The sequence below is a fragment of the Salvia hispanica genome, chromosome 3, assembly GCF_029641045.1.
Source record: "Salvia hispanica isolate PSC_SH4W2 chromosome 3, Shi_PSC_v1, whole genome shotgun sequence".
NCBI classification, from domain to species: Eukaryota; Viridiplantae; Streptophyta; class Magnoliopsida; order Lamiales; family Lamiaceae; genus Salvia; species Salvia hispanica.
Genome location: NC_142694.1, coordinates 30,127,309 through 30,149,455, shown reverse-complemented (window position 1 = coordinate 30,149,455; position 22,147 = coordinate 30,127,309). Strand labels below are relative to the sequence as shown.

Genomic DNA, 22,147 nt, shown 5'->3' with positions numbered 1-22,147 from the left:
GGATAAGATATTCGATGTATATGACGCGATCGGTGAAGATCCGGAGGTAGGCACGAACCGCATCGCTCGCATGTACAATGCCAACCGGCCGGAGGGAACGGTGGAGTGCACTGAGAGTAGGTTGTACAATGTCGTCGAAAGAGCCAACGATGAAATCCAGAACGGCCAACATCATCACGACCGCAATGTCGGTCTACAAACAATGTTACACAAATTATTCAAACATCTCCACACTTGGAAGAAGGTACGTCATCTTTCAAAGTGGAAGGGAGACATCTAATCCCTCCCCCAGCTCCTCCAAAAAAGGTCGAGGTCGCTATCCGACTTCAGCGAGGACAAGGGGCAAGCCAGCTAGCCGGAGCCTAATTGGATAGCTCCAACGCCGGCCCGAGCGGTTCCCGACTCCATCCGCCGGGGAAGAAAACGACGATGCCCAACCGCTGTTGCACTGCTATCATAGCGGAACCACCGGCTCCCTTTGTGCCGCCTCCACCCCCTGCAATGCCTCCAAACCCCAACATGTTATTTCCTATATTGAATACCGTTATTTTTGCCGATACGTCTCGGATGTCTCCCGAGCAAAAAGAGACTCATGGCCGGATGATACGAACCCTTCAACTGCAGTTGGGTATACTTCCCAATGTTGTGATTTTAAGGGTGTAATTTAAGTTTCACAAAACAAGTTTTAATTCCCTAAAAACACTATTTCTGCAAGGGAGGAGATTAATTGCTAAAACTATTAAATCTAACTAAAAAACGGTAAATTTATAGTTCTATAGGTTTGGACAAATGACTCAAGCAAATAGATCGAGAAAGTAAACTTGAGATTAACACAATAAAGGAGAAGAACTACTCTTAATTTGGTTCAGGCCGTTTTTTACATGACTTTTATTTCCTAATTATTTTTTCAATGCTTTTAGGGATCATGTTGATTTTACACTCGCTCGCAGCTGATCACTGATCGAGGAATTGTACACCTAGGATAGGTTGATCACGTTCCTAGGCTCTACTCACCAACCCCTCACTCCTACAGTTGCACAGTAAGCTCGGGATTAGCTTCAAAAACGATTCAACACAAAGGATTCACCCCCGGTTTATCACCTAATCGTTTCTAACTTGAAGGTTCCTTATCTTTATTTGCTCCTTATTATAAGTTAAAGAGACATTAAATTAAGGCGATTCCCAAATTAAGTTTACATGCTCAACTCAACAAGGATAAGAATAATCACCAAAGATAAGAACTAAAAAGCAAAGGAAATCATAAAAATTCAATTAAAGAAGTTTATGTTCAACAATCCTACTACAAATTAGGAGTAATCCCAAGCTCTAGCCCCTCATGGTGGTCACAATAACATGGAAACAAGCTAAAGATACCATGGGGGAGAAGGCTTGGGTGGATGAAGCTTCAATCTTGCTCTTCTCCTTCAAGTGTGGCTTCCAAGCTCTAATTTCCTCTCAAAAATCATTCTAGCCGCGAAAAGTTGCCTTGAAAGTCATGCCTTAGCTATTTAAATAGTTATGGCTTAAAAAACATGCCAGTAACATTTGCCTGGTCAGGCGTTTTTTTGCTCAGAAATCGCCCGATCGGGCGTTTTTTTTTGTATAGCGACATGTACACAAATCGCCAGGTCGGACAATTTTCGCCCGACCCGCGAGTTTTTTCACTGTAATGCGCAGTCTTCGTAAAACAGCCGTATCTACTTCTACTGGACTCCGATTGAGGTGTGCAAGATATCCACGCGAAACTCTTTCAAATGTGAATGCAATGGCGGCCATGTAGAAGCATTTTAAATTAATCATGAACGGCTCCTTTCTCCTCTCTCTCTTAGAGCTTGATCTTTTGTTCTACAATATATCAAAATGAGTCCATTTTTTTACCTAAAAGTATGTTAAAATAATACAATAAAGGACTACAATTTGATTCACATCACCCAACCCCAACCAACAGCCGCCATTGAACTATTCTTCTTTAAATTTCCACGGATGTAATTTTTAAATTTTAGGATTTTAATTATATTTTTAATTTTTAGAATTTTAATTATGTAATTTTTAATTTTTTTAGTAATTTGTAATAGTATTTCGGGCATTTTGAATGCATTTTAATATTATCAAAATATTTTTAGTAATTGAAGTATTTAAATTGAATAATAGAATGGTGAGACCCATGAATAATGTAACTGTATAAGAGCATGTCTTGCGGAAGAACACGAATGTGAGTGTTGTGCTCTTGCGGAAAAACATGAAATTAAAAAAGAATAAAGGTGGGTCCGAGCCTACATCCTAAAGGTGTTGTGCAAGAGCATGGATGTGAATGCACTAAAGTTCAAGTTAAAAAAGAGAATACTAAGATATTGGTTTTATTGACTCACTGATATAATTTAAATTAGTATATATAAGTATAGAGATGTAATCAAATGCAAACTCTAAATATTCAACAAATTTGAAACTATTATTTGGTCTGTTAGAAAATATAAACAGACAAAGTAATATCAACAAAAAATGTCAATTGTCAATGGCTGATGCTATGTTAAAAATTTGTTGACATTTTTTATTGTTATAATTTTATCATCTATTGATATTTTTTAACCGTCAAGATTATAGTTTGAAGTTTATACAATATACAACCTCCGTCCCCCAAATATTGGCACACTTTGACCAGACACGAGTTTTAAGAAATATAATGGAAAGTAAGTTGAAAAGGTTGGTGGGATGTGAGTCCTACTTTTAAAATATTAGTTTTATAATAAAATGTGAGTATGAATGAGTTAGTGGAATATGAGGTCCACTACCAAAAATAGTAAAAAGTGAAGTGTGTCAAATTTTCAGGGACGGACCGAAATGGTAAACTGTATCAAACTTTCAGGGGACGGAGGTAATATATAGTTTGTATTTATCACTAGTATATTTAATAATTCTTTGTGTCAAAATTGTCAACAAGCATATTTTCTCGTTATATTAGAGGATACATTCAGTAGTATTAAATAGAAAGAAATCATTTAATAATCATATAGTGAAAAATACTAACGATCACGTAATTGGTAAAATGAAAGATTTTTTTAAAAAAAGAGAAAATGAGGTAAGTTTGCATAAATAAAAATATACAGAAATTAGAAAAATGAATCCAATTTTCCTCATCATGTAAATAGAGTCAACAAGTTAGAAAAAAACCGTTGAATGCAGAAGAAACATAAAAACGAGAGAAAGGAACATTAAATTCCCACAATGAAGCAAATTCGATGCGTAATCTGCTAAATTTTCCCTCAGATCCAATTCTCCTCAATATACTTCGCGATTTCAATTTTTGATATGCATTGTAGAAGATGGAGATTTTAGTAAACGAATTCTTCAGCATCCGTTATTGAAACTTTATCCGGGATCATCGACGGGTGGTGGGGTGTTGCACAAAATTCAGTCGGTTCGCTCCACCAGAATCAAGTAGAAATAAAATGATAAGTTGGTTGAAGAAATTAGGGATCGCATTCGGTGCCTCCTTTTTATGGCTGGTTTGCTTCATTTACTTCACCCAGGTTCCTTTTCCAGCTCTCGTTTTTCTCAATTTCGATTGTTGTTGCCGAGTTTTTTCGTTCCTTTTATATTTTCAGTTGATTTTTAACAATTTCTCGCTTGCTGTGGTAAGGCAATGCTGAATTTTCTAATAATTGTTATATTTGAGTGATTTCTGAAGGCTTTTATTAATTGCTTTGTGTGATCTCTTATGTTACTATTATATGCCTGTGTTTCGTTGTGGATGAGTCGCACCTAATAGTTTCTGATTGCATGGTATATTTGTTAATTTATTTTGATTCCCCGATTTGGTGATTGTCACGCCTGATGATTTGTTCTGAAAACACTTCAGTTCCTGTTAATATGCTATTGAGATATCTATATAAAATGATTTAACTATTAGGCATCTGATTTATGTTCTAAGAAGAATCTAGAGTCATATTACCAAATAACTAAAATCTTTTACTCTATTAGGGAAGAGTTTTTTAGGATATCTTTCAGTAGGATACAACGGGGATTGAATTGACTTGACATCTAAGAGAAGATTTTACACCCTTGTGATGTTTGCATATGCTTTCTTGTGTTCTCTGGATATTTGTTCTCCACACTAAATTTGGAATTTTGTTCTGGTTGAACCAGGGCTTCAGATCATTTGTTTGGACTGCGGTGTCTTACCTACTAAAAGACAAGCTAAAGCTATCGCCTTCTGCATCGCAGTTCGTGACCACGATAGCATTTTTTCCTTGGAGTATCAAACCCGTATATGGGTATGTTTCAAACTCCATTTTCAGTGTGATGCCTTTATGTTGAGATGTGTGCTCATTTTTCATGAAAGAAAATAGGAAGTCCAGCAACATTTTAATACCCCCCCTCCCTCCCATCACCTGTAAATATTAATTCTCTCTGTTCTGCATATGTTCTTCACTTCTTTGGGAATGTGAAAATTGGAAAACAAGAGCTAGGACTAGCAGCCATGATGGATGTAAAGACCTTGTAGAAACTTTATTCAGGTGTATCAATTATTCATTCAAAATAGAAAAATCAAAGCACTATACTACGTGCTACAAATAGTAATAATCAGCATCTGGAAGCCTTAACTAGTCCATGATTGAGTTGAGTAAGTACTTTTATTCATGAGAAAAGAATCTGCATTATTAATTGATCATATTCAACATTTTCCTGTGTACAGTATGTTACAAGCAGGTCTCTTGATAGTAGTGCTTTATTGCTCTACTGCACGCATGCAATTTTGATAAGAATCATTAAGTAACTAGTACTTCACCATTGATGACATAATTAATGTTGAATTGCGATTTGCGGTGCAGAATTTTGTCAGATTGCATACCCATTGGCGGAAGAAAAAGGATTCCTTACTTAATAATTGCCACATTGCTATCTCTTTTCCCATGGCTTGTTTTGGGCATACATACATCTGCAAGGACCTCCAGATTGCAGCTCATGATTCTTTTGACAGTACAGAATTTGGGCTCTGCAATGGCCGATGTTGTGATTGATGCCATGATAGCTGAGGCTGTAAGATTTGAAAGGCAAGTCTTTCAATGTGTTGTGGGGCTGCCTTTTTCGTATGTGCTGTGAGATTGTGCACCCTTTTAATTGAAAGTAAAAAACTTATATTGCTATGTTGATAATTGCTGACATTTATCTGTTGACACCAGAGGATGAGGCATTCAAATTTAGTTTTAATTTTTACACTTGACCTTTGATAGAGTTAGCTCAAATTGAAGCTTAAAATATTAGCAGCCATCCAAAATGCAGTGTGGAAAACATTACCAAGGGCGAATATGTTATTTCTTGAATTAAGTATGATGACTGCTGCAGACTGCATTTAATTCCTATTAAGTTGAGAATGCCCAATGTTGCTCTCTCTCTCTCTCTCTCTCTCTCTCTCTAAATGAACAAAACCTGAGATTAATCTTCAGTGTTCTAACTTGACATGGAACATTTTGGTGTCTTTATTGGCTGTCCTGGTGAATCTGTCTGTTGTAAAAAGACTTTCTTCTATAGTATATATATGAAGGGATACCAAGTTTCAAAGATAATGTCATTTCCTCAAAAGTATATGCCGAAGTGTTAAATATGTAAAACTGTAGTCTGTTCTGTACTTTACATGCATGCAAAGCATGCCATGGTTTTTTATATGTCACTGAATTTGTAGTTAGTCTATGTATTTCTCTTTTGTTTTGGCGTCAATAAATTACTTTCTTGTGACTCTTGAACAGGGCTAGTTTTGCTGGTGATCTTCAGTCCATATCCTGGATGGCAATGGCTTTTGGAGGGATATGTGGCAGTTTATTTGGGGGCTACACCCTTGACAACTTACAGATAAATAAAATATTTTTACTTTTTTCAGTTTTACCAGCCATACAGCTCCTTTCATGTAGTTTAGTTGAGGAGAGTTCAGTAGAAGATAAATTACTTTCTGAGAACTCCAACTCAAATGGAGCCTCACACTCAATTAATGGCAATGATTCCGATGAAGATAATGCGAGAAACCATAGAAATATTTCTACAAAGAAGTCCGGAAAAAGTACTCATAGGCGAAGAAGGGGGCAGAAGAGCACAAAACAAGAGCCTGTAGCTGTATCTGAGTCGTCTGACCACGGATTCATTATGGGAAAATGGTTCAATTCTTTGAAAAGTGCCACATTTTCATTGCTTGGGGCTTTCAGACAGCCAATCATTTTGAGGTAATTACTAGTACATTCGCATATAGTTAGTTGGTTGCTTGTGTAAGATTGGAGTGATTTTCGGCTGAATATTGTCTCTTAAGCTGCTCTATTCCCATATGTACTTTACCTGAAACAATTAATTGTCTTGCTTTCACTTAAGCTTCCCTATGTGTTATTTACTTGCATATGTGCTTTGAGGATTCATTATTGGAATGGATATTTGCCCATTTCTACTGTAGAGTTCGGCAAGTAAAATCACCAAGAAATGTGGCTAATGATTCTTACTTGTTGTGAATTGTTATACCTTTTCAATGATTGAATATCAAAAACCAATATCGTAATACTTGAAGTCAGGTAACAAATATTAATGCTTCTACCATATATGAAAGTGACAATTATTAAATTGACATTACTGAAACATGGAATATCTGAGCACCTGTATTCAAGTGTATGTGTTTGTTACCAATTTTATTAGTATTTCTTTGCAGCCTTGTTATTGAGTTTTTATTTGTAAGTTCTTTCTCTTTAATGACATGAATAAACTGATGGTTTCTTTTATGCTGCTACTTTCTCCTGGGAGTGTAGACCCATGGCATGGTTTTTCCTGGCACATGTCACTGTTCCAAACCTGTCGACAATAATGTTCTATTACCAGACTGAAGTTCTCAAATTGGAAGCATCATTCTTGGGCACCACTCGTGTCATAGGATGGTTGGGGCTCATGCTTGGGACCTTCATTTATAATCGTTACTTGAAGAAAATGAAATTGCGTAGGATTCTCCTGTAAGTCGATCTTAGACCTGGATTCCTCTTGACTTTTTGGCAAAACTAGACCCTCACTCCAAGTAAGTTACCAATTATTCATTTGTGGGCTTCTTAAAAATTTTCAGGTGTGCTCATATTAGTTTGTCCATATTGAGTCTTCTGGACGCAATTCTGGTGTCAAGATCAAATCTTTCACTAGGCATATCAGACAAGGTTATGGTGATCTTCGGATCAGCTCTATCAGATGGCATCAACCAATTTAAGTACGCACATAACAGTTTTTGTATCAAAGGCTATTCTTATTGTTGCATTGAAATAAATGTCTCAATTCATGGCCACCTAGGTTTTAGGGTAGATGTGAAAGCAGTGAATTAATCAGTATTCAACTTGTTCTTGCAGGTTTATGCCATTCCTCATCTTATCCGGGCAACTCTGCCCACCTGGTATTGAAGGAACATTGTTTGCACTCTTTATGTCCATCAACAACTTGGGTTCGACTGTGAGCTCGTTTGTGGGTGCTGGGCTGGCCTCAGTTTTGAATATCTCTTCAGGAAGCTTTGACAACCTTTTCGTGGGCATTATGATCCAAGTCGTATGCACCTTTATCCCGGTGGCTTTTCTATTCTTGATACCGAAAGAAGCTACAGGCATATCAGCTTAGCAGCTAGAGACAGATCAAAGAACTGACTTGATTAGGCGAGATAGAAATGAGCTTTGGTCGTTTGATTTATTTTTCAGAAGAGCAATTTTGACATTAGAAACAGTTGTGGATTACAGGATTCCATATAAGCTTTTAGCCTACTAATGTTTTGGTCTTTGTAAAAGGATTTGAGAGAAGGGATTAGTTGCTTTGGACAGAGGTAGGAATGTTCATGTCATATTTTAGCGGAATATCTATTACACAATGCGCTGAAAGTAAATGCATTAGTATTTCTTTAATAACTAAACACCATTCTGAATACACTACTCTTACTAATTGCTTAAACTAAAGCCTTTCTTTAGATCGAGTTAGCTGTTTACCCATATCATATGCATGGTGGATTTGGGTCCTATTAGAATGCTAATTATCTTAAATTTGCTAACAGCTAATTATGTCTGTTATAGATTTCAACACGGACGTGTTTGTATATCAACTAAAAATGTACTCTTCTTTCGTCCCATTAATGGAAAGTTGACCATAACTTATTACTTATATGCATCAATTTATTTACACCACTATGACCCATCATTATGACGCATAAAACACTAATAATAATGTGGATCCCGCTGTCCACTTAACGCTATAACGCTATTTTAAATTTTTAACTACTCTTCTTCTCTTCCGTCTTGCATTATCAATTTTTCATTAATTCTCATGTCATTTCAAATCTTTTTATGGGACGAAATTAGTTGACATACAAATATCTTCGTAGTGACATGTAAACAAAATTTAAATAACATACAAATATCTTTGTATTGACATATTATAACATAAATCTTTGATATATTTCTTAACAAATTAGTTAGCAACCTGATCCCATCCTGATTAATCTATCCTACTTAAATCATGATTATAATTATTATAATAAATCATTCTAATTAAATTTCATTTATAATTTAAAAGGATGCACGGGCACCTAGGGGTGGGTAGGTAAGGTATACCTTACCGAAACCAACATACCATATACCTTACCGTAAATACGATATGCGAAAAAGTCATACCTTTACCTTACCAAAGTTTTCGGTATACCGAACTTCGGTATACCTTATTTTCGGTATGGCGAATTTCCATACCGAAACCATACCTCATTTTCGGTATGCCGTACCGAAGTTCGGTATACATTACTTTTGCGGTATACCTGACTTTCAACATCAATTAAAATAGAAAATTAGAGTATTTAGAATATTATTTATATTTTATAATTTTAAAAATAAATTAAATATAATTTATTCATAATTATATTTATATTTCACAATAGATTTTACAATTTAAAAATATATAAAATATATTTTATATATAATTGTGTTTATATTTTTGTGGTATATATCTTAGTTTACGGTATATACCTTAATTTACGGTATATACCGAATTTCGGTATGCAACGGTATACCGCGGTATTTGAAAATTCATACTGTTACCTTACCGGAATCTTTCGGTAAGGTATCATACCGTACCGAAAGTCACGGTATACCGAAAATTCGGTATTTTCGATATTTTTTTGATACGATAAGGCCGGTATTTCGGTATTTCGGTATTTTGTCCCAGTCCTACGGGCACCATATATTCAAATTTAATTTTGAGGTGATACACTCTATGTCCGTATACATAGCTAAGTCAAATTTAATTATCGTTCCCGATTAAAAATCACACTTTTCTATTTCGGTCCGTCCCCAATTAAAAATCACATTTCATTTTTACTATAAATAATAAGTAGGTTTCACATTCCATTCACTCACATTTTATTATAAAATCAATATAAAAAAATGTGTCTCACATTCCACTAACTTTTTCAACTGACTTTTTTTTATATTTCTTAAAACTCGTGCCCGGTCAAAGGGTGATTTTAATGGGAAGGAGGGAGTAATTGATTTCTTTGATTGCTGACACAAAACAAACGTAACCACAACAATTACCAATTCCCAAAGTGACTCGACTTTCCCACCGCGTCGCATCCATCTCTACCTTGCGAACACGCCGCCGCCGATGTCGTGAAAACTCTCTCAGCCGTTAACACTCTCAGGTTCGAGATCTTCGTCCCTTCAATGGATGATTAGGGTTAAATGCTTTCCTATTTATTGCAAAATCAAACCTACTTTCTGGCCTGCCTCGTTAGTTTTACTCCCTTTTAATCAAACTAGTCGCAAAATTGAGAGTTGTTCTCCGTTTTCTATAGCCGTTGTTGATTGAATTTAGTTAATTTGCACTTTAGTTTGCTATTCTCATTGTCTATTGATTCGAATCATAGGATACAGAAGAAGAAACTACAAACACAAAGTTTGTAACTGCAGAATAACAAAAATTGAACGAACCTAATTCGGTGTCCAGTTCTGTTTGGCTATGCACACATTTCAGTTTTTTCACTTATGATTCACAGAACTGGCCTGGTGGTCATCTTATGATTGAAACTCCACATACTTTCCTTTTGGTTTTGGAATTATAAGTTTTACCTGTATTTTCCTTTATTTAAATAGTGTTTTTACTCCACTACTTAATTTGATGTCTATTGTCTTCATCTTGCTTCAGCAGAAATAGAAGTTATAGTGCAAAGTTCAATTGGACATAGAATAACATAATGAGGCGTAGACCTGGAATTGGAGGTTTGCAGAATGCCGCCGCTGCTAGGGTTCTTCCCACTCCTTCTCTTTATATTAAATATAAATGCGAATCTTGCTTTATATTTGGCTGTACTTTTTATAAATATTTTTGGATGATTAAAGGATCAGTACCGATTGCTTGGAGAAAATGTGGCAAAATTGCGGACTGATCTCATGAAAGAACAACTTGCTACATTTCGTTCTCAGCTAGAAGACTTTGCCCGCAAACACAAGGTTCTCTTTTCTCTTTTCTTTTTTTATTTTTTTATTTTGAGTAAGGTTTAGTATAGCTTCCTTGACTGAAGTTTGCTCATTTTTTTTTTCAGAAATAATTATTGACAAAAAAAATTTAACTTAATTCTCCCAAATTTCAGTTGTCAACGTGACTATTGGTACAGAAAAAGTGGGCCCGATCTGGATTTGAAAACCAAATAAAAATATTGGGTATAATTATGTCAATACTGGAAGTGTGGTCTATTTCTTGATGATGGGAAAACTTTGATCTAGAACATGATTTAACCATTTTAATAATTATTATACCATCTCTTCGCTTTATTTTCATAATTCTTTTGTCTAGCTTTTATCAGTAACCTGTTTCTTTGAGTAATTTATACCACAATAGTTATTGTGTGGTGCAAGCTGCCAATCTCACATTATTTTGAAAAAGCAAATATTTTATAGTTAAATTTAGCGGGAACTATGCCAATGAAGCACTCAAAGTCTATCCAGAGATAGTGACTGAGTATCTTGTCTCCATTGTCCAAAATTTTTTGTGAAGTTTATATGAAAGAGGCTAAAGGCCTAGTTGGTTGGACTTGGACTGTATGATAAGATGTTGAGTTAAATGAAATGTATGAGAATCCCAATTCAGGTTCCTCTTGTTTTTTGTCTAGCATTAAAAACAAAGAAATATATCCATCAAAAGGTAATAACTCCATCTACCTTATTTGTTGCATGCAAAAAGTCCGATGAATTTGGTGAAGCTTTGATTATAAGCATGAAAATTTCTAGCCTTATGTGCCATAACCATCACTATACCAAATAAGAGATACTACATCTTTGCAGCTTCTGATCAAAGTTAGTTCACATTCTTATGCAGTTTGCTATAACTGATTCCCCTAATTCCTTATCAAAATATTTAAAGTATTTGCTTGTCTCATCATTCTGTTTGGTTTGATAGAATGACATCCGCAAGAATCCAGCATTTCGGTCGCAGTTTCATGAGATGTGTGCCAAAGTTGGAGTTGATCCTCTGGCTTCTAATAAGGGTTTCTGGGCTGAACTATTGGGCATTGGTGACTTCTATTACGAACTTGGTTGGTTCCACACCTCTTCATTGATCTCTTACGCTAAGCTGTTTGCCACACTTATATTATTGCCTGTCACTATTGTATTTTGACAAGTATCTAGTTTCACTCCCGGTGTTTATTTTATTTTATTCATAACAGTTTTGGCCTCATGTTTCCCTTATGTATAGACAGTCTCTGTTCTTTCACTTCTAACTGTAACAAATCCATGTATCTAGACAGGGGTGCAAATTGTTGATATTTGCTTGGCTACCAGACCTCACAATGGAGGTCTGATCAGCTTGGAAGAGCTTTGTAAACTGCTTGGTCAAAGAAGGAAAGGGACTCGCGAGGCTATCTCTCAGGATGATTGTTTGCGTGCCATAAGTAAGCTGAAGGTAATTTGGTCTTGATCTTATCGCTGATGTTATGTTAGTGGAATATGTTTGAGGATACCCCTCAAATCATTTTTAATCACCTGTCTGATTAATTTTAGCAATGCACTTGGGATGGAAGGAGTATCATTTATGTAGTCTCTTAAAAGTGACAAGCTATATTTGATTGCTTTCCACAATAATTATCAATGTTTGGATAAAAATATGGTTTATTTTCTGATTGGCACACTACAAGCTTATTTTTCTCCTAAACTTAAGATGCAACATTAGATCTCTTCTCTTACCCACTTTCATATATGCATGTGTGTGCACATCTGTCTGCATTCATCTGTCTCATTTTCTATATATATTTTAGGTAGCTTGTTACCGATTTTATATTATTGATATCATTGCGAATTACAGTGCTAAACACGTAAAATTGTTTCAGGTCCTCGGGAACGGTTTTGAGGTCATTTCTCTTGGCAAGAAGAAGCTTGTTAGATCTGTCCCCACAGAGTTGAATAAAGACCACAATGAAATCTTGGAGCTAGCGCAGGTTTCCCCTTCAGCCCTTGACGAATTTTACTGCTGTATTCTTGATTTTATCACTTTCATATCTAGATATGTTTTTTACCCTTGGCATATATTCTTGAACCAGCTGCAGTTTCAGTTTTCTGTTTGTGCCCCTACACATTTTATCATTCCTAGGTAGATGCAGTATAGATCTATATGCTAGCAAACTCTCTATTCATGGTTTTGGTTGCTTGTCTATATCAAACTAACACTGGCTTAAGTTGGTTACTGAAATTTTGGGATCCCACCATGACACCATCTAAGAAGAAACATCTCTACGGAGCATCTTGTTGATTCTACTCGTCTTATGATCTTATCCATGCCTTATGGTTGTAAATTGACGTGTGTCCACAGAATCCTCTTGTTTGAGGCTGTGTATGTTATAGCATGTGCTTTGGGTTATGGTCAAGGTTTTAATAGTACTTACTGTAATTATTTGTTATGCTGTTTCATTAGGGTCAAGGCTTTGTGACAGTTGATGAAGTTCAGAGACGGCTCTCTTGGTCTTCTGGACGTGCAACTGATGCCCTCGAGACTTTACTAGAAGTAAGTTGCTGCTGCTATTTTTTCTTTTTAGATGCTTAAAACTTTGATTCCAAATGAGTATAGAGCTTTTCTGGTACATGTTGGATAATACAGGAAGGTCTTGCCATGATTGATAATGGACACAAGGATGGTAGAAGCCGATATTGGTTTCCTTGCGTATCATCTGTATCTTCTTACTCAGCATCTGATGCTATATAAGGTTCGGTTCTTTATCTTGTTTTATGTAATTTTGTGTTATACAGTGGCTTAATTGTCACAATTGTAAGGAGTGTTGTGTTGTTAAGTTTGTATGGAAAATACCTGCTTTTGTGTTTCTATTTTGGAAGGTTGACTATCTACACTATTTTTTTTTTATCGTATGTAAGAGCGGAGAGCAAATTGATCCACCTGTTTAGGTATTCAAGTTCAACTCTTGTTGATGCTCCTTTAAGATAATATTAACGTCAATAATATGATTTCCTTGAGAATTCCCTTGAACTTTGATCATTGGTCCGATTCTTTATAACATCATGCTACGTTGCCCTTATTCTATATTGGTGGCTGCTCTGAAGATTGTTTTTTTTTTTCTTCTTTTTTACTCAAATAACAAATTATAGATTTTTTTCCCTACATAGTTCCAACTATGTAACATATAGGGTGGTTAATTGATCAGTTCGATTAGCAACTGAATTGAACTGATTAGTCAGTTAACTGAGTAAAGAATTAGCCAAAATCCTTAATGCGTTTGAGGCAAAGGAAGATATCTTCACAGAAATAGTCCTTTGAATTTTAGGACGTCTCAGGGACTATAGGTTGACATTCCTTTAAAGGCAGTAGAGGAGGCAAATGCTTTAATTCGACATTCGACAAGTATGTGTTGGTATAGATAAGCGCATATGAGTGGTTCAAACTCTCAGCCAAGGCAACAACAACAATAAGCTAACTCCTATTAACAGAATCCCTTCCATCCCTCAACTCTCACTGCAAATATGTCACATGCCTTGGAGCTCATAGCTTCCACTCACCCCCTTCCCTCAATTCACCTACTGAGTGTGGAATTGATGGATACTCCATCGCCTCATGATATTGAGATTCGCGCTACTCATCACATTTCCAGTGATATCTCATATATGAATTCTAGCCTAGGATACCATGGAGGTAATAAACTCCAACTTGGAAATGGTATACCATGGAGGTAATAAACTCCAACTTGGAAATGGTATTAGTGTTTAAATATTTCTAATATTGGTCAATCATATTTTCTACATTTCACTCTAAACTCTTTTCTTAAAAATCCCTTCCATTTTCCTATGATAACTAGTAATCTTCTTAGTGTTTTTCGAATTGCCAAAGATAACAATGTATTTTTGAGATTCACTCTTCCTTTTTGTCTTGTTAATGATCAGTTTACGGACTCATTCTCAAGGGCACTCTTAAACAAGGTCTGTATCTCTTTTTCCCAAGTTGCCTGTCAAGCCTTCTAGGATTTCTAGCATTTCCAATTTAGTCAAGAGTTCCCGTAAGCAACCTACTACTACCAAGCATATCTAGGACATGTTTATGCAGTTCAAACTTCAACCCCTATGTTCTTGTTTCTTGTATAGATCCATGGGACAAGAAACTTGACCACTGTGCTTTTGATGTAGCTGAGAAAGCTCTCCGCAAAATGTAACTCAATGAAATCTGTAATATTCATTTAACTCAATTAAATCAAGTTTCTTATAAAAATATGTGCATTTGAAATGACATGGGAACTAAAACACAACTGGTAAAGTAAGAGAGAGGAGGAAAAATGATGGTTAAAGTAGTGTTAGTGGATAGTGAGATCCATATTATTATTAGTATTTAATGAGTTATAATGGTTGACCATAGTAATATATGTTGTAAATAAATAATGATTAAAGGCCAAAATTGGTCCATATGATCATTTTACGTTTTTGGTCCTAAATTTTATCTTTTTGATTTTTTGGTCCTGCACATTTGGTCATCCGTCAACATTTCCGTTAAAAACTAACGGTCAACGGGTTTAATCTCGATTTTGACCAAATTAGACTTTTAATTTTGAGTTTTTACTTCCTAATTATTTTAGTAAATATTCATTTAAAATCAGATTTAAATAATAGATTAAGGCTTCCTCACATCGCGTTTTTCTTCCTCTCATCTTTCATCTTCTTCTTTCTTCTCATCTTTCATCTTCTTCCTTCCTCTTCCTCTCAAACCCTAGTTATGGAGCGTTCGACTTTCAGCAAAGGGTCCGGCGAGAGTGGCGGCGATCAACGTGACCTTCGATTCTGGTACGAGTGTTGCAATTGCAGTCGACTTACTTCCCTTCGTATCGTCAAAAGTCATGGCAACCCTACAAGGGGAAACTCTACTTTGTTTGTGAGAAAAAAAGAGTGCACTTTTTTCAAGTGGTGCTCACCAATCGAACCAATTGAAGAAGACGATGGTGTGGAATCATTGCCGACGCTGGACGAGACGGATGGGGACAGTTTAGGCTTGATTTTGGCATCGATCGATGACAATAATCGAGCCATACAGAAATTAGCTAGTGTTGTGAAGTATGGATTTAGTTTTTTTGTTATTGTGATGTTGGCTTGTATTTTGATGTTGAAGTAATGTATGTATTTTGGCATTAATGTGGAGTGAAATCATGATGTAAAAGCTTTATTTGGCATGATGGATTTAGTAATGTTTGAATTTCTTTGCAGTAAGGTATGTATTTTGAATGTGGAGTGAAGTAATGTATGGATTTTTTGGCAGTAAGGTATGAATTTGGCAGTCTTTGGCATGAATGTGGAGTGAAGTAATATATGGATTTTGGCAGAAATCTGAAATGCTATGTAATCTGAAATTTGAAATGTGCTTTCTTTGAAATGAAAGCTACAATTTACCTAAAAAAAAAACTAATAATTGGATAGATGCATCACAAATATCCTCCAATAGATTGATCTCGATTTGGAGTTGATGATCGACCTTCTTTTTCTCGTCTAAGTTCTGTCTTCATAACTGTAGTCGATGCCACGACGGTTTCCAAATGTTTACTCGAACATCGGTCGATGTCGCCCGATTTCCTCAACTTTTCCATTATCTTCTCAACGTCCGCCTTCGAAAGATTATTGGAGTTATACATTTCGAATGGGAACTAGAGATAGGTGTGATTGTTGTGCTTCATTCTAAATATGTTTGTGCTATAAATAGTTGAATTCCTTTATAATTAAATAGGGACAACAACCATTCATAAATGAGACAACAACCAAAGAAATGAATGCACAACTATAATCATAAATGAAACATAAACAATTCAATGGTTTCAATAGCTTGAATGTGGCAGTACAAATCATAAATACCATCAACCAAATTCATGTTGTCTAAATGATTTAATGATATTAATGCACAACCATAATCATAAATGAAATATACAAGGCTGTCAAAATAAAATACACTATACGATTCATAAATTTCCACAAAAGACTATGAATTCCCACAAACCAATGGGCACTGCCCCCAACAAAAAGTTACACAATCATGAATATGTTCAGGACCAATATGCACTGCCCAAACCCAAACACAATAAGCTAACAGTTTATGGACCCCACAAACCAATGGGCACTGTCCAAACCAAAAAGTTACACAATTCACGAATGTTCAGGACCAATGGGCACTGTCCATACCCAAAAAACTAGAACTACGCTAAGTTTATGTCTTCTTCACAGTGGATGAACTACCTTGGTTGTCACCCACCACCGAGGATGAGGCTGGATTGCAAACATGTTAGCTATGGCACTTGGACATCGTGCCCTATTATAACCGGGTTGGCGACACAATGCACATTTTTGCTTTTCATTGTTTCGTTTGCGCTTCTTCCCTGCTTTTATAAAAAACAATTAGACAATGACATATAGGCTGATAAATCTATATTAAAGGTTGGGAAATATGTTGCAAATTCTAACTAGACATGTCGTGGATCATGGGTTGCTGTTACCTGCTGCTGGCTGACGCTCGGGATAGCTTCTTTTCTTGTGGCCGACGACACCACAATGTCGACATTTTTAGTCCGACATTAACCCTTTCCGGGACATAGTCATGCGTCCCTCACCATCTTTTCTAACTTGCACAATTCGGGCTACCCGAGCTTTCTTTTTGTTAATTTCTTTGGCTTCTTGCACGACCTTCTGTCTCGCTCCCTTTGGGCGTCCCGACAGCTTGGTCAGCTCGGGTGGTACGACATCTGGTTGGGCAGTCCTCGTCCATAGTTGTGGACCTTGCACCGGATAGATGATGGGTGCGTACACTTGTTGGAAGGTTTCCTTGGAGTATATTCTCAAAACGAAGTTGTCGACGTTCTCCGTCGTCGTCTCTATCGCGGCAATCACATGTGGACAAGGTAATCGTATCAACATCTATCGCCGGCAGCTGCAACTTCATTTCCGCAGGTCAACCACGAACTGCTCATCTCGATTTGTGTTCACTTGGTAGATCCACTCCCCAACCTCCTTGACCATACATTCACCTATCTTGGCCTTCGCCTTCTCTAGCTTCTTACGGATATTCAGGCCAAAGGCATCCTCCATTCTCTCACTCATCTTCCTCCTTGTCGTAAATCTGTCCATGAGGTACGTTCGGATGCACTCTAGCATCGCGTACAATGGCTTCTCTCGAGCGAACAGTAACACCTTGTTATAGCATTTGGAAATGTTATTAACAAGGATGTCACACTTTGCATCGAACCCAAAGAATGCTTGACATAATGACAAAAGTGAAGAAGAGAAAGAGTGGGATGACAACAATGATAAAGCTGGGAACTTGAGATTCGGGTCAATTGCAATGAAGACTTTATTGACCTAATCCGTCATCAAGGAGTGTTGCATGGAAAGAGACTGAGATTGAAGAAGAATGACAAAATTCGGTGTGTCGCGCACTGTAGAGGGGTGATTAGGAGCAAGAAGAATCCTACATCTCCATGGTCCGTGCAGATTGCTTATAGGGATACCCTTGGTTTTTGGCAGGTTTCCAGCCTCCGCAGTCAACACAAATGTGACGGGCCGTCATTTAAGCATGGATGTGCAAAGTCCCGATATCTAAGCAAAAAATACAAAGAAGATATCTAGATATTCCCTGGTATGACTGTGGGGCAGTTCATCGAGAAGGTCCACTCTAATATGAAGATAACCATTTCTTCAGCAAAAGCAAAGCGGGCTATGCAGCAAGCACAAAAGCTTATTGAGGTGGACTTGGTGTGCCAATACAAGAGGCTGCACGACTACAGGGCTGAGATTTTAAGGAGCAACCCGGGAAGCACTGTTGTGTTATCGACTTACCGTCTAAGTGATGGCACTGACAAGTTCAAAGCCATCTACATTGCCTACGCAACATGCAAGACATCGTTCAAACTTCATTGTCATCGCTTGGTAGGACTAGATGGGTGCCATCTTAAAGGTCAAGGCAATGGAATCCTTCTGACATCCATCGGGCTCGACCCGAATGATCAATTTTTTCCTATCGCCCATGCTGTCGTACGCATTAAAAACACAGAGACTTGGACATGGTTTCTAGGGCTTTTGGTGATGGATTTGGAAATCACCGACTCAAGCAGATGGACGTTCATCTCGGATAAATAGGTGACATAAAATCTCTTTTTCTTTTGCAATCATATTAGTTCCTGGATCTGATTTCTTTGTGATGGTGAACTGATGTGTTTTATTTTCTAATCAAATGTGTCTAATATGATTGCATTTCTGAATGTTATAACAAGGTGTTACTGTTTGTTCAAGAGAAGCCATTGTACGCGATGCTAGAGTGCATCCGAATGTACCTCATGGACAGATTTACGACAAGGAGGAAGATGTGTGGGAGAATGGAGGATTCCTTTGGCCCGAAAATCCGTAAGAAGCTCGAGAAGGCGAAGGCCAAGATAGGTGAATGCATGGTCAGGGAGGCTGGGGAGTGGATCTACCAAGTGAACACAGCTCGGGATGAGCAGTTCGTGGTTGACCTGCGGAAACGAAGTTGCAGATGCCGGCGATAGATGTTGATAGGATTACCTTGTCCACATGCGATTGCCGCGATAGGGACGACGACAGAGAACGTCGACAACTTCGTACCACCCGAGATATTCCAAGGAAACCTTCCAACAGGTGTATGCACCCATCATCTATCCTGTGCAAGGTCCACAACTATGGACGAGGACTGCTCAGCCGGATGTCGTACCACCCGAGCTGACCAAGCTGCCGAGACGCCCAAAGGGAGCGAGACAGAAGACCGTGCAAGAAGCCAAAGAAATTAACAAAAAGAAAGCTCGGGCAGCCTAAATTGTGCAAGTTAGAGAAGATGTTGAGGGACGCATGACTATGTCTCGGAAAGGGTTAATGTCGGACTACAAATGCCGACTTTGTGTTGTCGTCGCCCACAACAAAAGAAGCTTTCCCGAGCATTAGCCAACAGCAGGTACCAGCAACCCGGGATCCACGACATGTCTAGTTAGAATTTGCAACATATTTCCCAACCTTTAATATAGATTTGTCAGCCTATATTTCATTGTCTAATTGTTTTTTACAAAAGCAAGGAAGAAGCACAAACGAGCCGATGAAAAGCAAAAATGTGTATTGTGTCGCCAACCCGGTCACAATAGGGCACGATGTCCAAGTGCCATAGCTGACATGTTTGTCGATCTAGCCTCATCCTCGGTGTTGGGTGACAACCAAGGCAGACTGTGAAGAAGACATAAACTTTAGCGTAGTTCTAGTTTTTTGGGTACGGACAGTGCCCATTGGTCCTGAACATTCGTGAATTGTGTAACTTTTTGGTTTTGGTAGTGCCCATTGGTTTGTGGGGATCATAAACTGTTAGCTTATTGTGTTTTGGTTTGGGCAGTGCATATTGGTCCTGAACATATTCATGATTGTGTAACTTTTTGGTGTAGGCAGTGCCTTTTGATTTGTGGGAATTCATAGTCTTTTGTGGAAATTCATGAATCGTATGGTGCATTTCATTTTGACAGTCTTGTACATTTCATTTATGATTATGGTTGTACATTAATATCATTGAATCATTTAGACAACATGAATTTGGTTGATGGTATTTATGATTTGTACCACCATATTCAAGCTATTGAAACCATTGAATTGTTTGTGTTTCATTTATGATTCATTTCTTTGGTTTCTGTCCCATTTATGAATGGTTGTTGTCCCCATTTAATTCCAAAGGAATTCAACTATTTATAGCACAAACATATTTAGAATGAAGCACAACAATCACACCCATCTCTAGTTCCCATTCGAAATGCATAACTCCAATAATCTTTCGAAGGCAGACGTTAAAAAGATAATAGAAAAGTTTAGAAAACCGGGCGACATCGACCGGCGTTTGAGTAAACATTTGGAAACCGTCGTGGCATGGACTACAGTAATGAAGCCTGAACTTAGACGAGAGAAAGGGAAGGTCGATCATCAACTCCAAATCGAGATCAATCTATTGGAGGAGATTTGTGATGCATCTATTCAATGATAAGTTTTTTTTTTTTTTTGTAAATTGTAGCTTCCATTTCAAAGAAAGCACATTTCAAATTTCAGAGTACATAGCATTTCAGATTTCTGCCAAAATCCATATATTACTTCACTCCACATTCATGTCAAAGACTGCCAAATACATACCTTACCGCCAAAAAATCCATACATTACTTCACTCCACATTCAAAATACATACCTTACTGTCAAGAAATTCAAACAGTGCTAAATCCATTGATGCCAAATAAAGCTTTTACATCATGATTCGACTCCACATTAATGCCAAAATACAAGCCAACATCACAATAACAAAGAAACTAAATCCATACTTCACAACACTAGCTAATTTCTGTATGGCTCGATTATTGTCATCGATCGATGCCAAAATCAAACCTAAACTGTCCCCATCCGTCTCGGCCAGCTCGGCAATGATTCCACACCATCGTCTTCTCCAATTGGTTCGATTGGTGAGCACCACTTGAAAAAAGTGCACTCTTTTTTCCCACAAACAAAGTAGAGCTTCCCCCTTGTAGGTTTGCCATGGCTTTTGACGATATGAAGGGAAGCAAGTTGACTGCAATTGCTACACTCGTACCGGAATCGAAGGTCATGTTGACCGCTGCCACTCTTGCCAGACCCTTTGCTAAAAATCGAACGCTCCATAACTAGGGTTTGGGAGGAAGAAGATGAAAGATGAGAGGAAGGAAGAAGATGAAATGAAAGGAAGAAAACGCGATGTGAGGAAGCCCTAATCTATTATTTAAATCTAATTTTAAATGAGTATTTACTAAAGTAATTAGGGAGTAAAAATCAGAATTAAAAGTTTATTTTAGTTAAAATCGGAATTAAATCTTTTGACCATTAGTTTTAATGGAAATGTTGACGGATGACCAATTGTGATCCGAATTGAATGATGGGGTTTGGTGCCCCTTGCACATCGGAAGACTTGTACAAAACAAATAAATCAGACGTAGGATCTATTTGACCGATTATGCGATTAATCAATTCACATGTTAAACAGATAATTGCATGCTAGAAAGCAAATAATTCATGCTCAAAGAAAGTAAATCCTAAAACATGAATTCTACGATTTAGATTTAACGATTTGATTCTCCAAAGAATCGTCGATTACCCGCGCCTTCTCCACGATGATCTTCAATACTAGACCACGGATCTTATCTCTGGTTCCCGAACTGTATCTCGATATCAGGGTGCGCTGATCTCATCAAAATACTAGGACTCGAATAAAGAAGACATAAGAAATCCTTCTCCAATTAGGAGAGAAATTCGAACTCCTCTAGGTAGAGGGAGACGAAAAATATGAGTAATAATGAATGATTTTTGTCTCCTTTATTCTTCTATTTATATTAAGTTCCTTTTGGGCCCAGACAGGGATCTATGGAAGGTTTTGGATTTGGGCTCCCCCAATTAGCTTTTTACTAATTAAATTGAACCCACAATTTAATATAAGCTTATATTGGAATATTACGAGCAGCCACTACAGAAGTAATATTGAACTCTCCCCATCCAAATCCGAAATTACAAGTAATACGGGTTTCCACTTTGTTTATTATTTATTTCCCGCGCTTAAGATATAAATGTCCATTAATTAATTAATGTCTGCTATGGAC

General features: G+C 37.2%; 2 protein-coding genes across 5 annotated transcripts; both read left to right on the top strand.

The window, feature by feature from the left end:
* The first annotated feature begins 3,169 nt into the window (after positions 1-3,169).
* Positions 3,170-7,850, top strand: LOC125210825 (Major facilitator superfamily protein). The gene is made up of 7 exons (XM_048110423.2): positions 3,170-3,527; positions 4,144-4,271; positions 4,830-5,051; positions 5,745-6,212; positions 6,780-6,977; positions 7,085-7,222; positions 7,359-7,850. The coding sequence occupies exons 1-7, from the start codon at positions 3,447-3,449 to the stop codon at positions 7,618-7,620; spliced, it is 1,497 nt and encodes a 498-aa protein (XP_047966380.1). The 5' UTR covers positions 3,170-3,446; the 3' UTR covers positions 7,621-7,850.
* A 1,685-nt stretch (positions 7,851-9,535) lies between these two features.
* Positions 9,536-15,740, top strand: VPS22 (EAP30/Vps36 family protein). Of its 4 annotated transcripts, XM_089069300.1 has the most exons (10): positions 9,536-9,679; positions 10,186-10,282; positions 10,377-10,487; positions 11,434-11,569; positions 11,783-11,937; positions 12,362-12,469; positions 12,943-13,032; positions 13,126-13,231; positions 14,418-14,453; positions 15,236-15,740. In XM_089069300.1, exons 2-8 carry the CDS (start codon positions 10,232-10,234, stop codon positions 13,228-13,230), a joined length of 756 nt encoding a protein of 251 aa, XP_088925426.1. In that variant the 5' UTR covers positions 9,536-9,679; positions 10,186-10,231; the 3' UTR covers position 13,231; positions 14,418-14,453; positions 15,236-15,740. The 4 variants fall into 4 exon arrangements, with proteins under 4 accessions (XP_088925426.1, XP_088925425.1, XP_047974663.1 ...); XM_089069299.1 differs by lacking the exon at positions 14,418-14,453; XM_048118706.2 differs by lacking the exons at positions 14,418-14,453; positions 15,236-15,740 and having other exon boundaries at positions 13,126-13,509.
* Positions 15,741-22,147: the final 6,407 nt, after the last annotated feature.

Coding starts and splice junctions, on each gene's coding strand:
- LOC125210825 (XM_048110423.2), top strand. CDS start 3,447: ATGATAAGTTGGTTGAAGAAATTAGGGATCGCATTCGGTGCCTCCTTT. Junction 6,978..7,084: donor AAATTGCGTAGGATTCTCCT/GTAAGTCGATCT, acceptor AAAAATTTTCAG/GTGTGCTCATATTAGTTTGT. Junction 7,223..7,358: donor GATGGCATCAACCAATTTAA/GTACGCACATAA, acceptor TTGTTCTTGCAG/GTTTATGCCATTCCTCATCT.
- VPS22 (XM_089069299.1), top strand. CDS start 10,232: ATGAGGCGTAGACCTGGAATTGGAGGTTTGCAGAATGCCGCCGCTGCT. Junction 11,938..12,361: donor GTGCCATAAGTAAGCTGAAG/GTAATTTGGTCT, acceptor AAATTGTTTCAG/GTCCTCGGGAACGGTTTTGA. Junction 12,470..12,942: donor AAATCTTGGAGCTAGCGCAG/GTTTCCCCTTCA, acceptor CTGTTTCATTAG/GGTCAAGGCTTTGTGACAGT.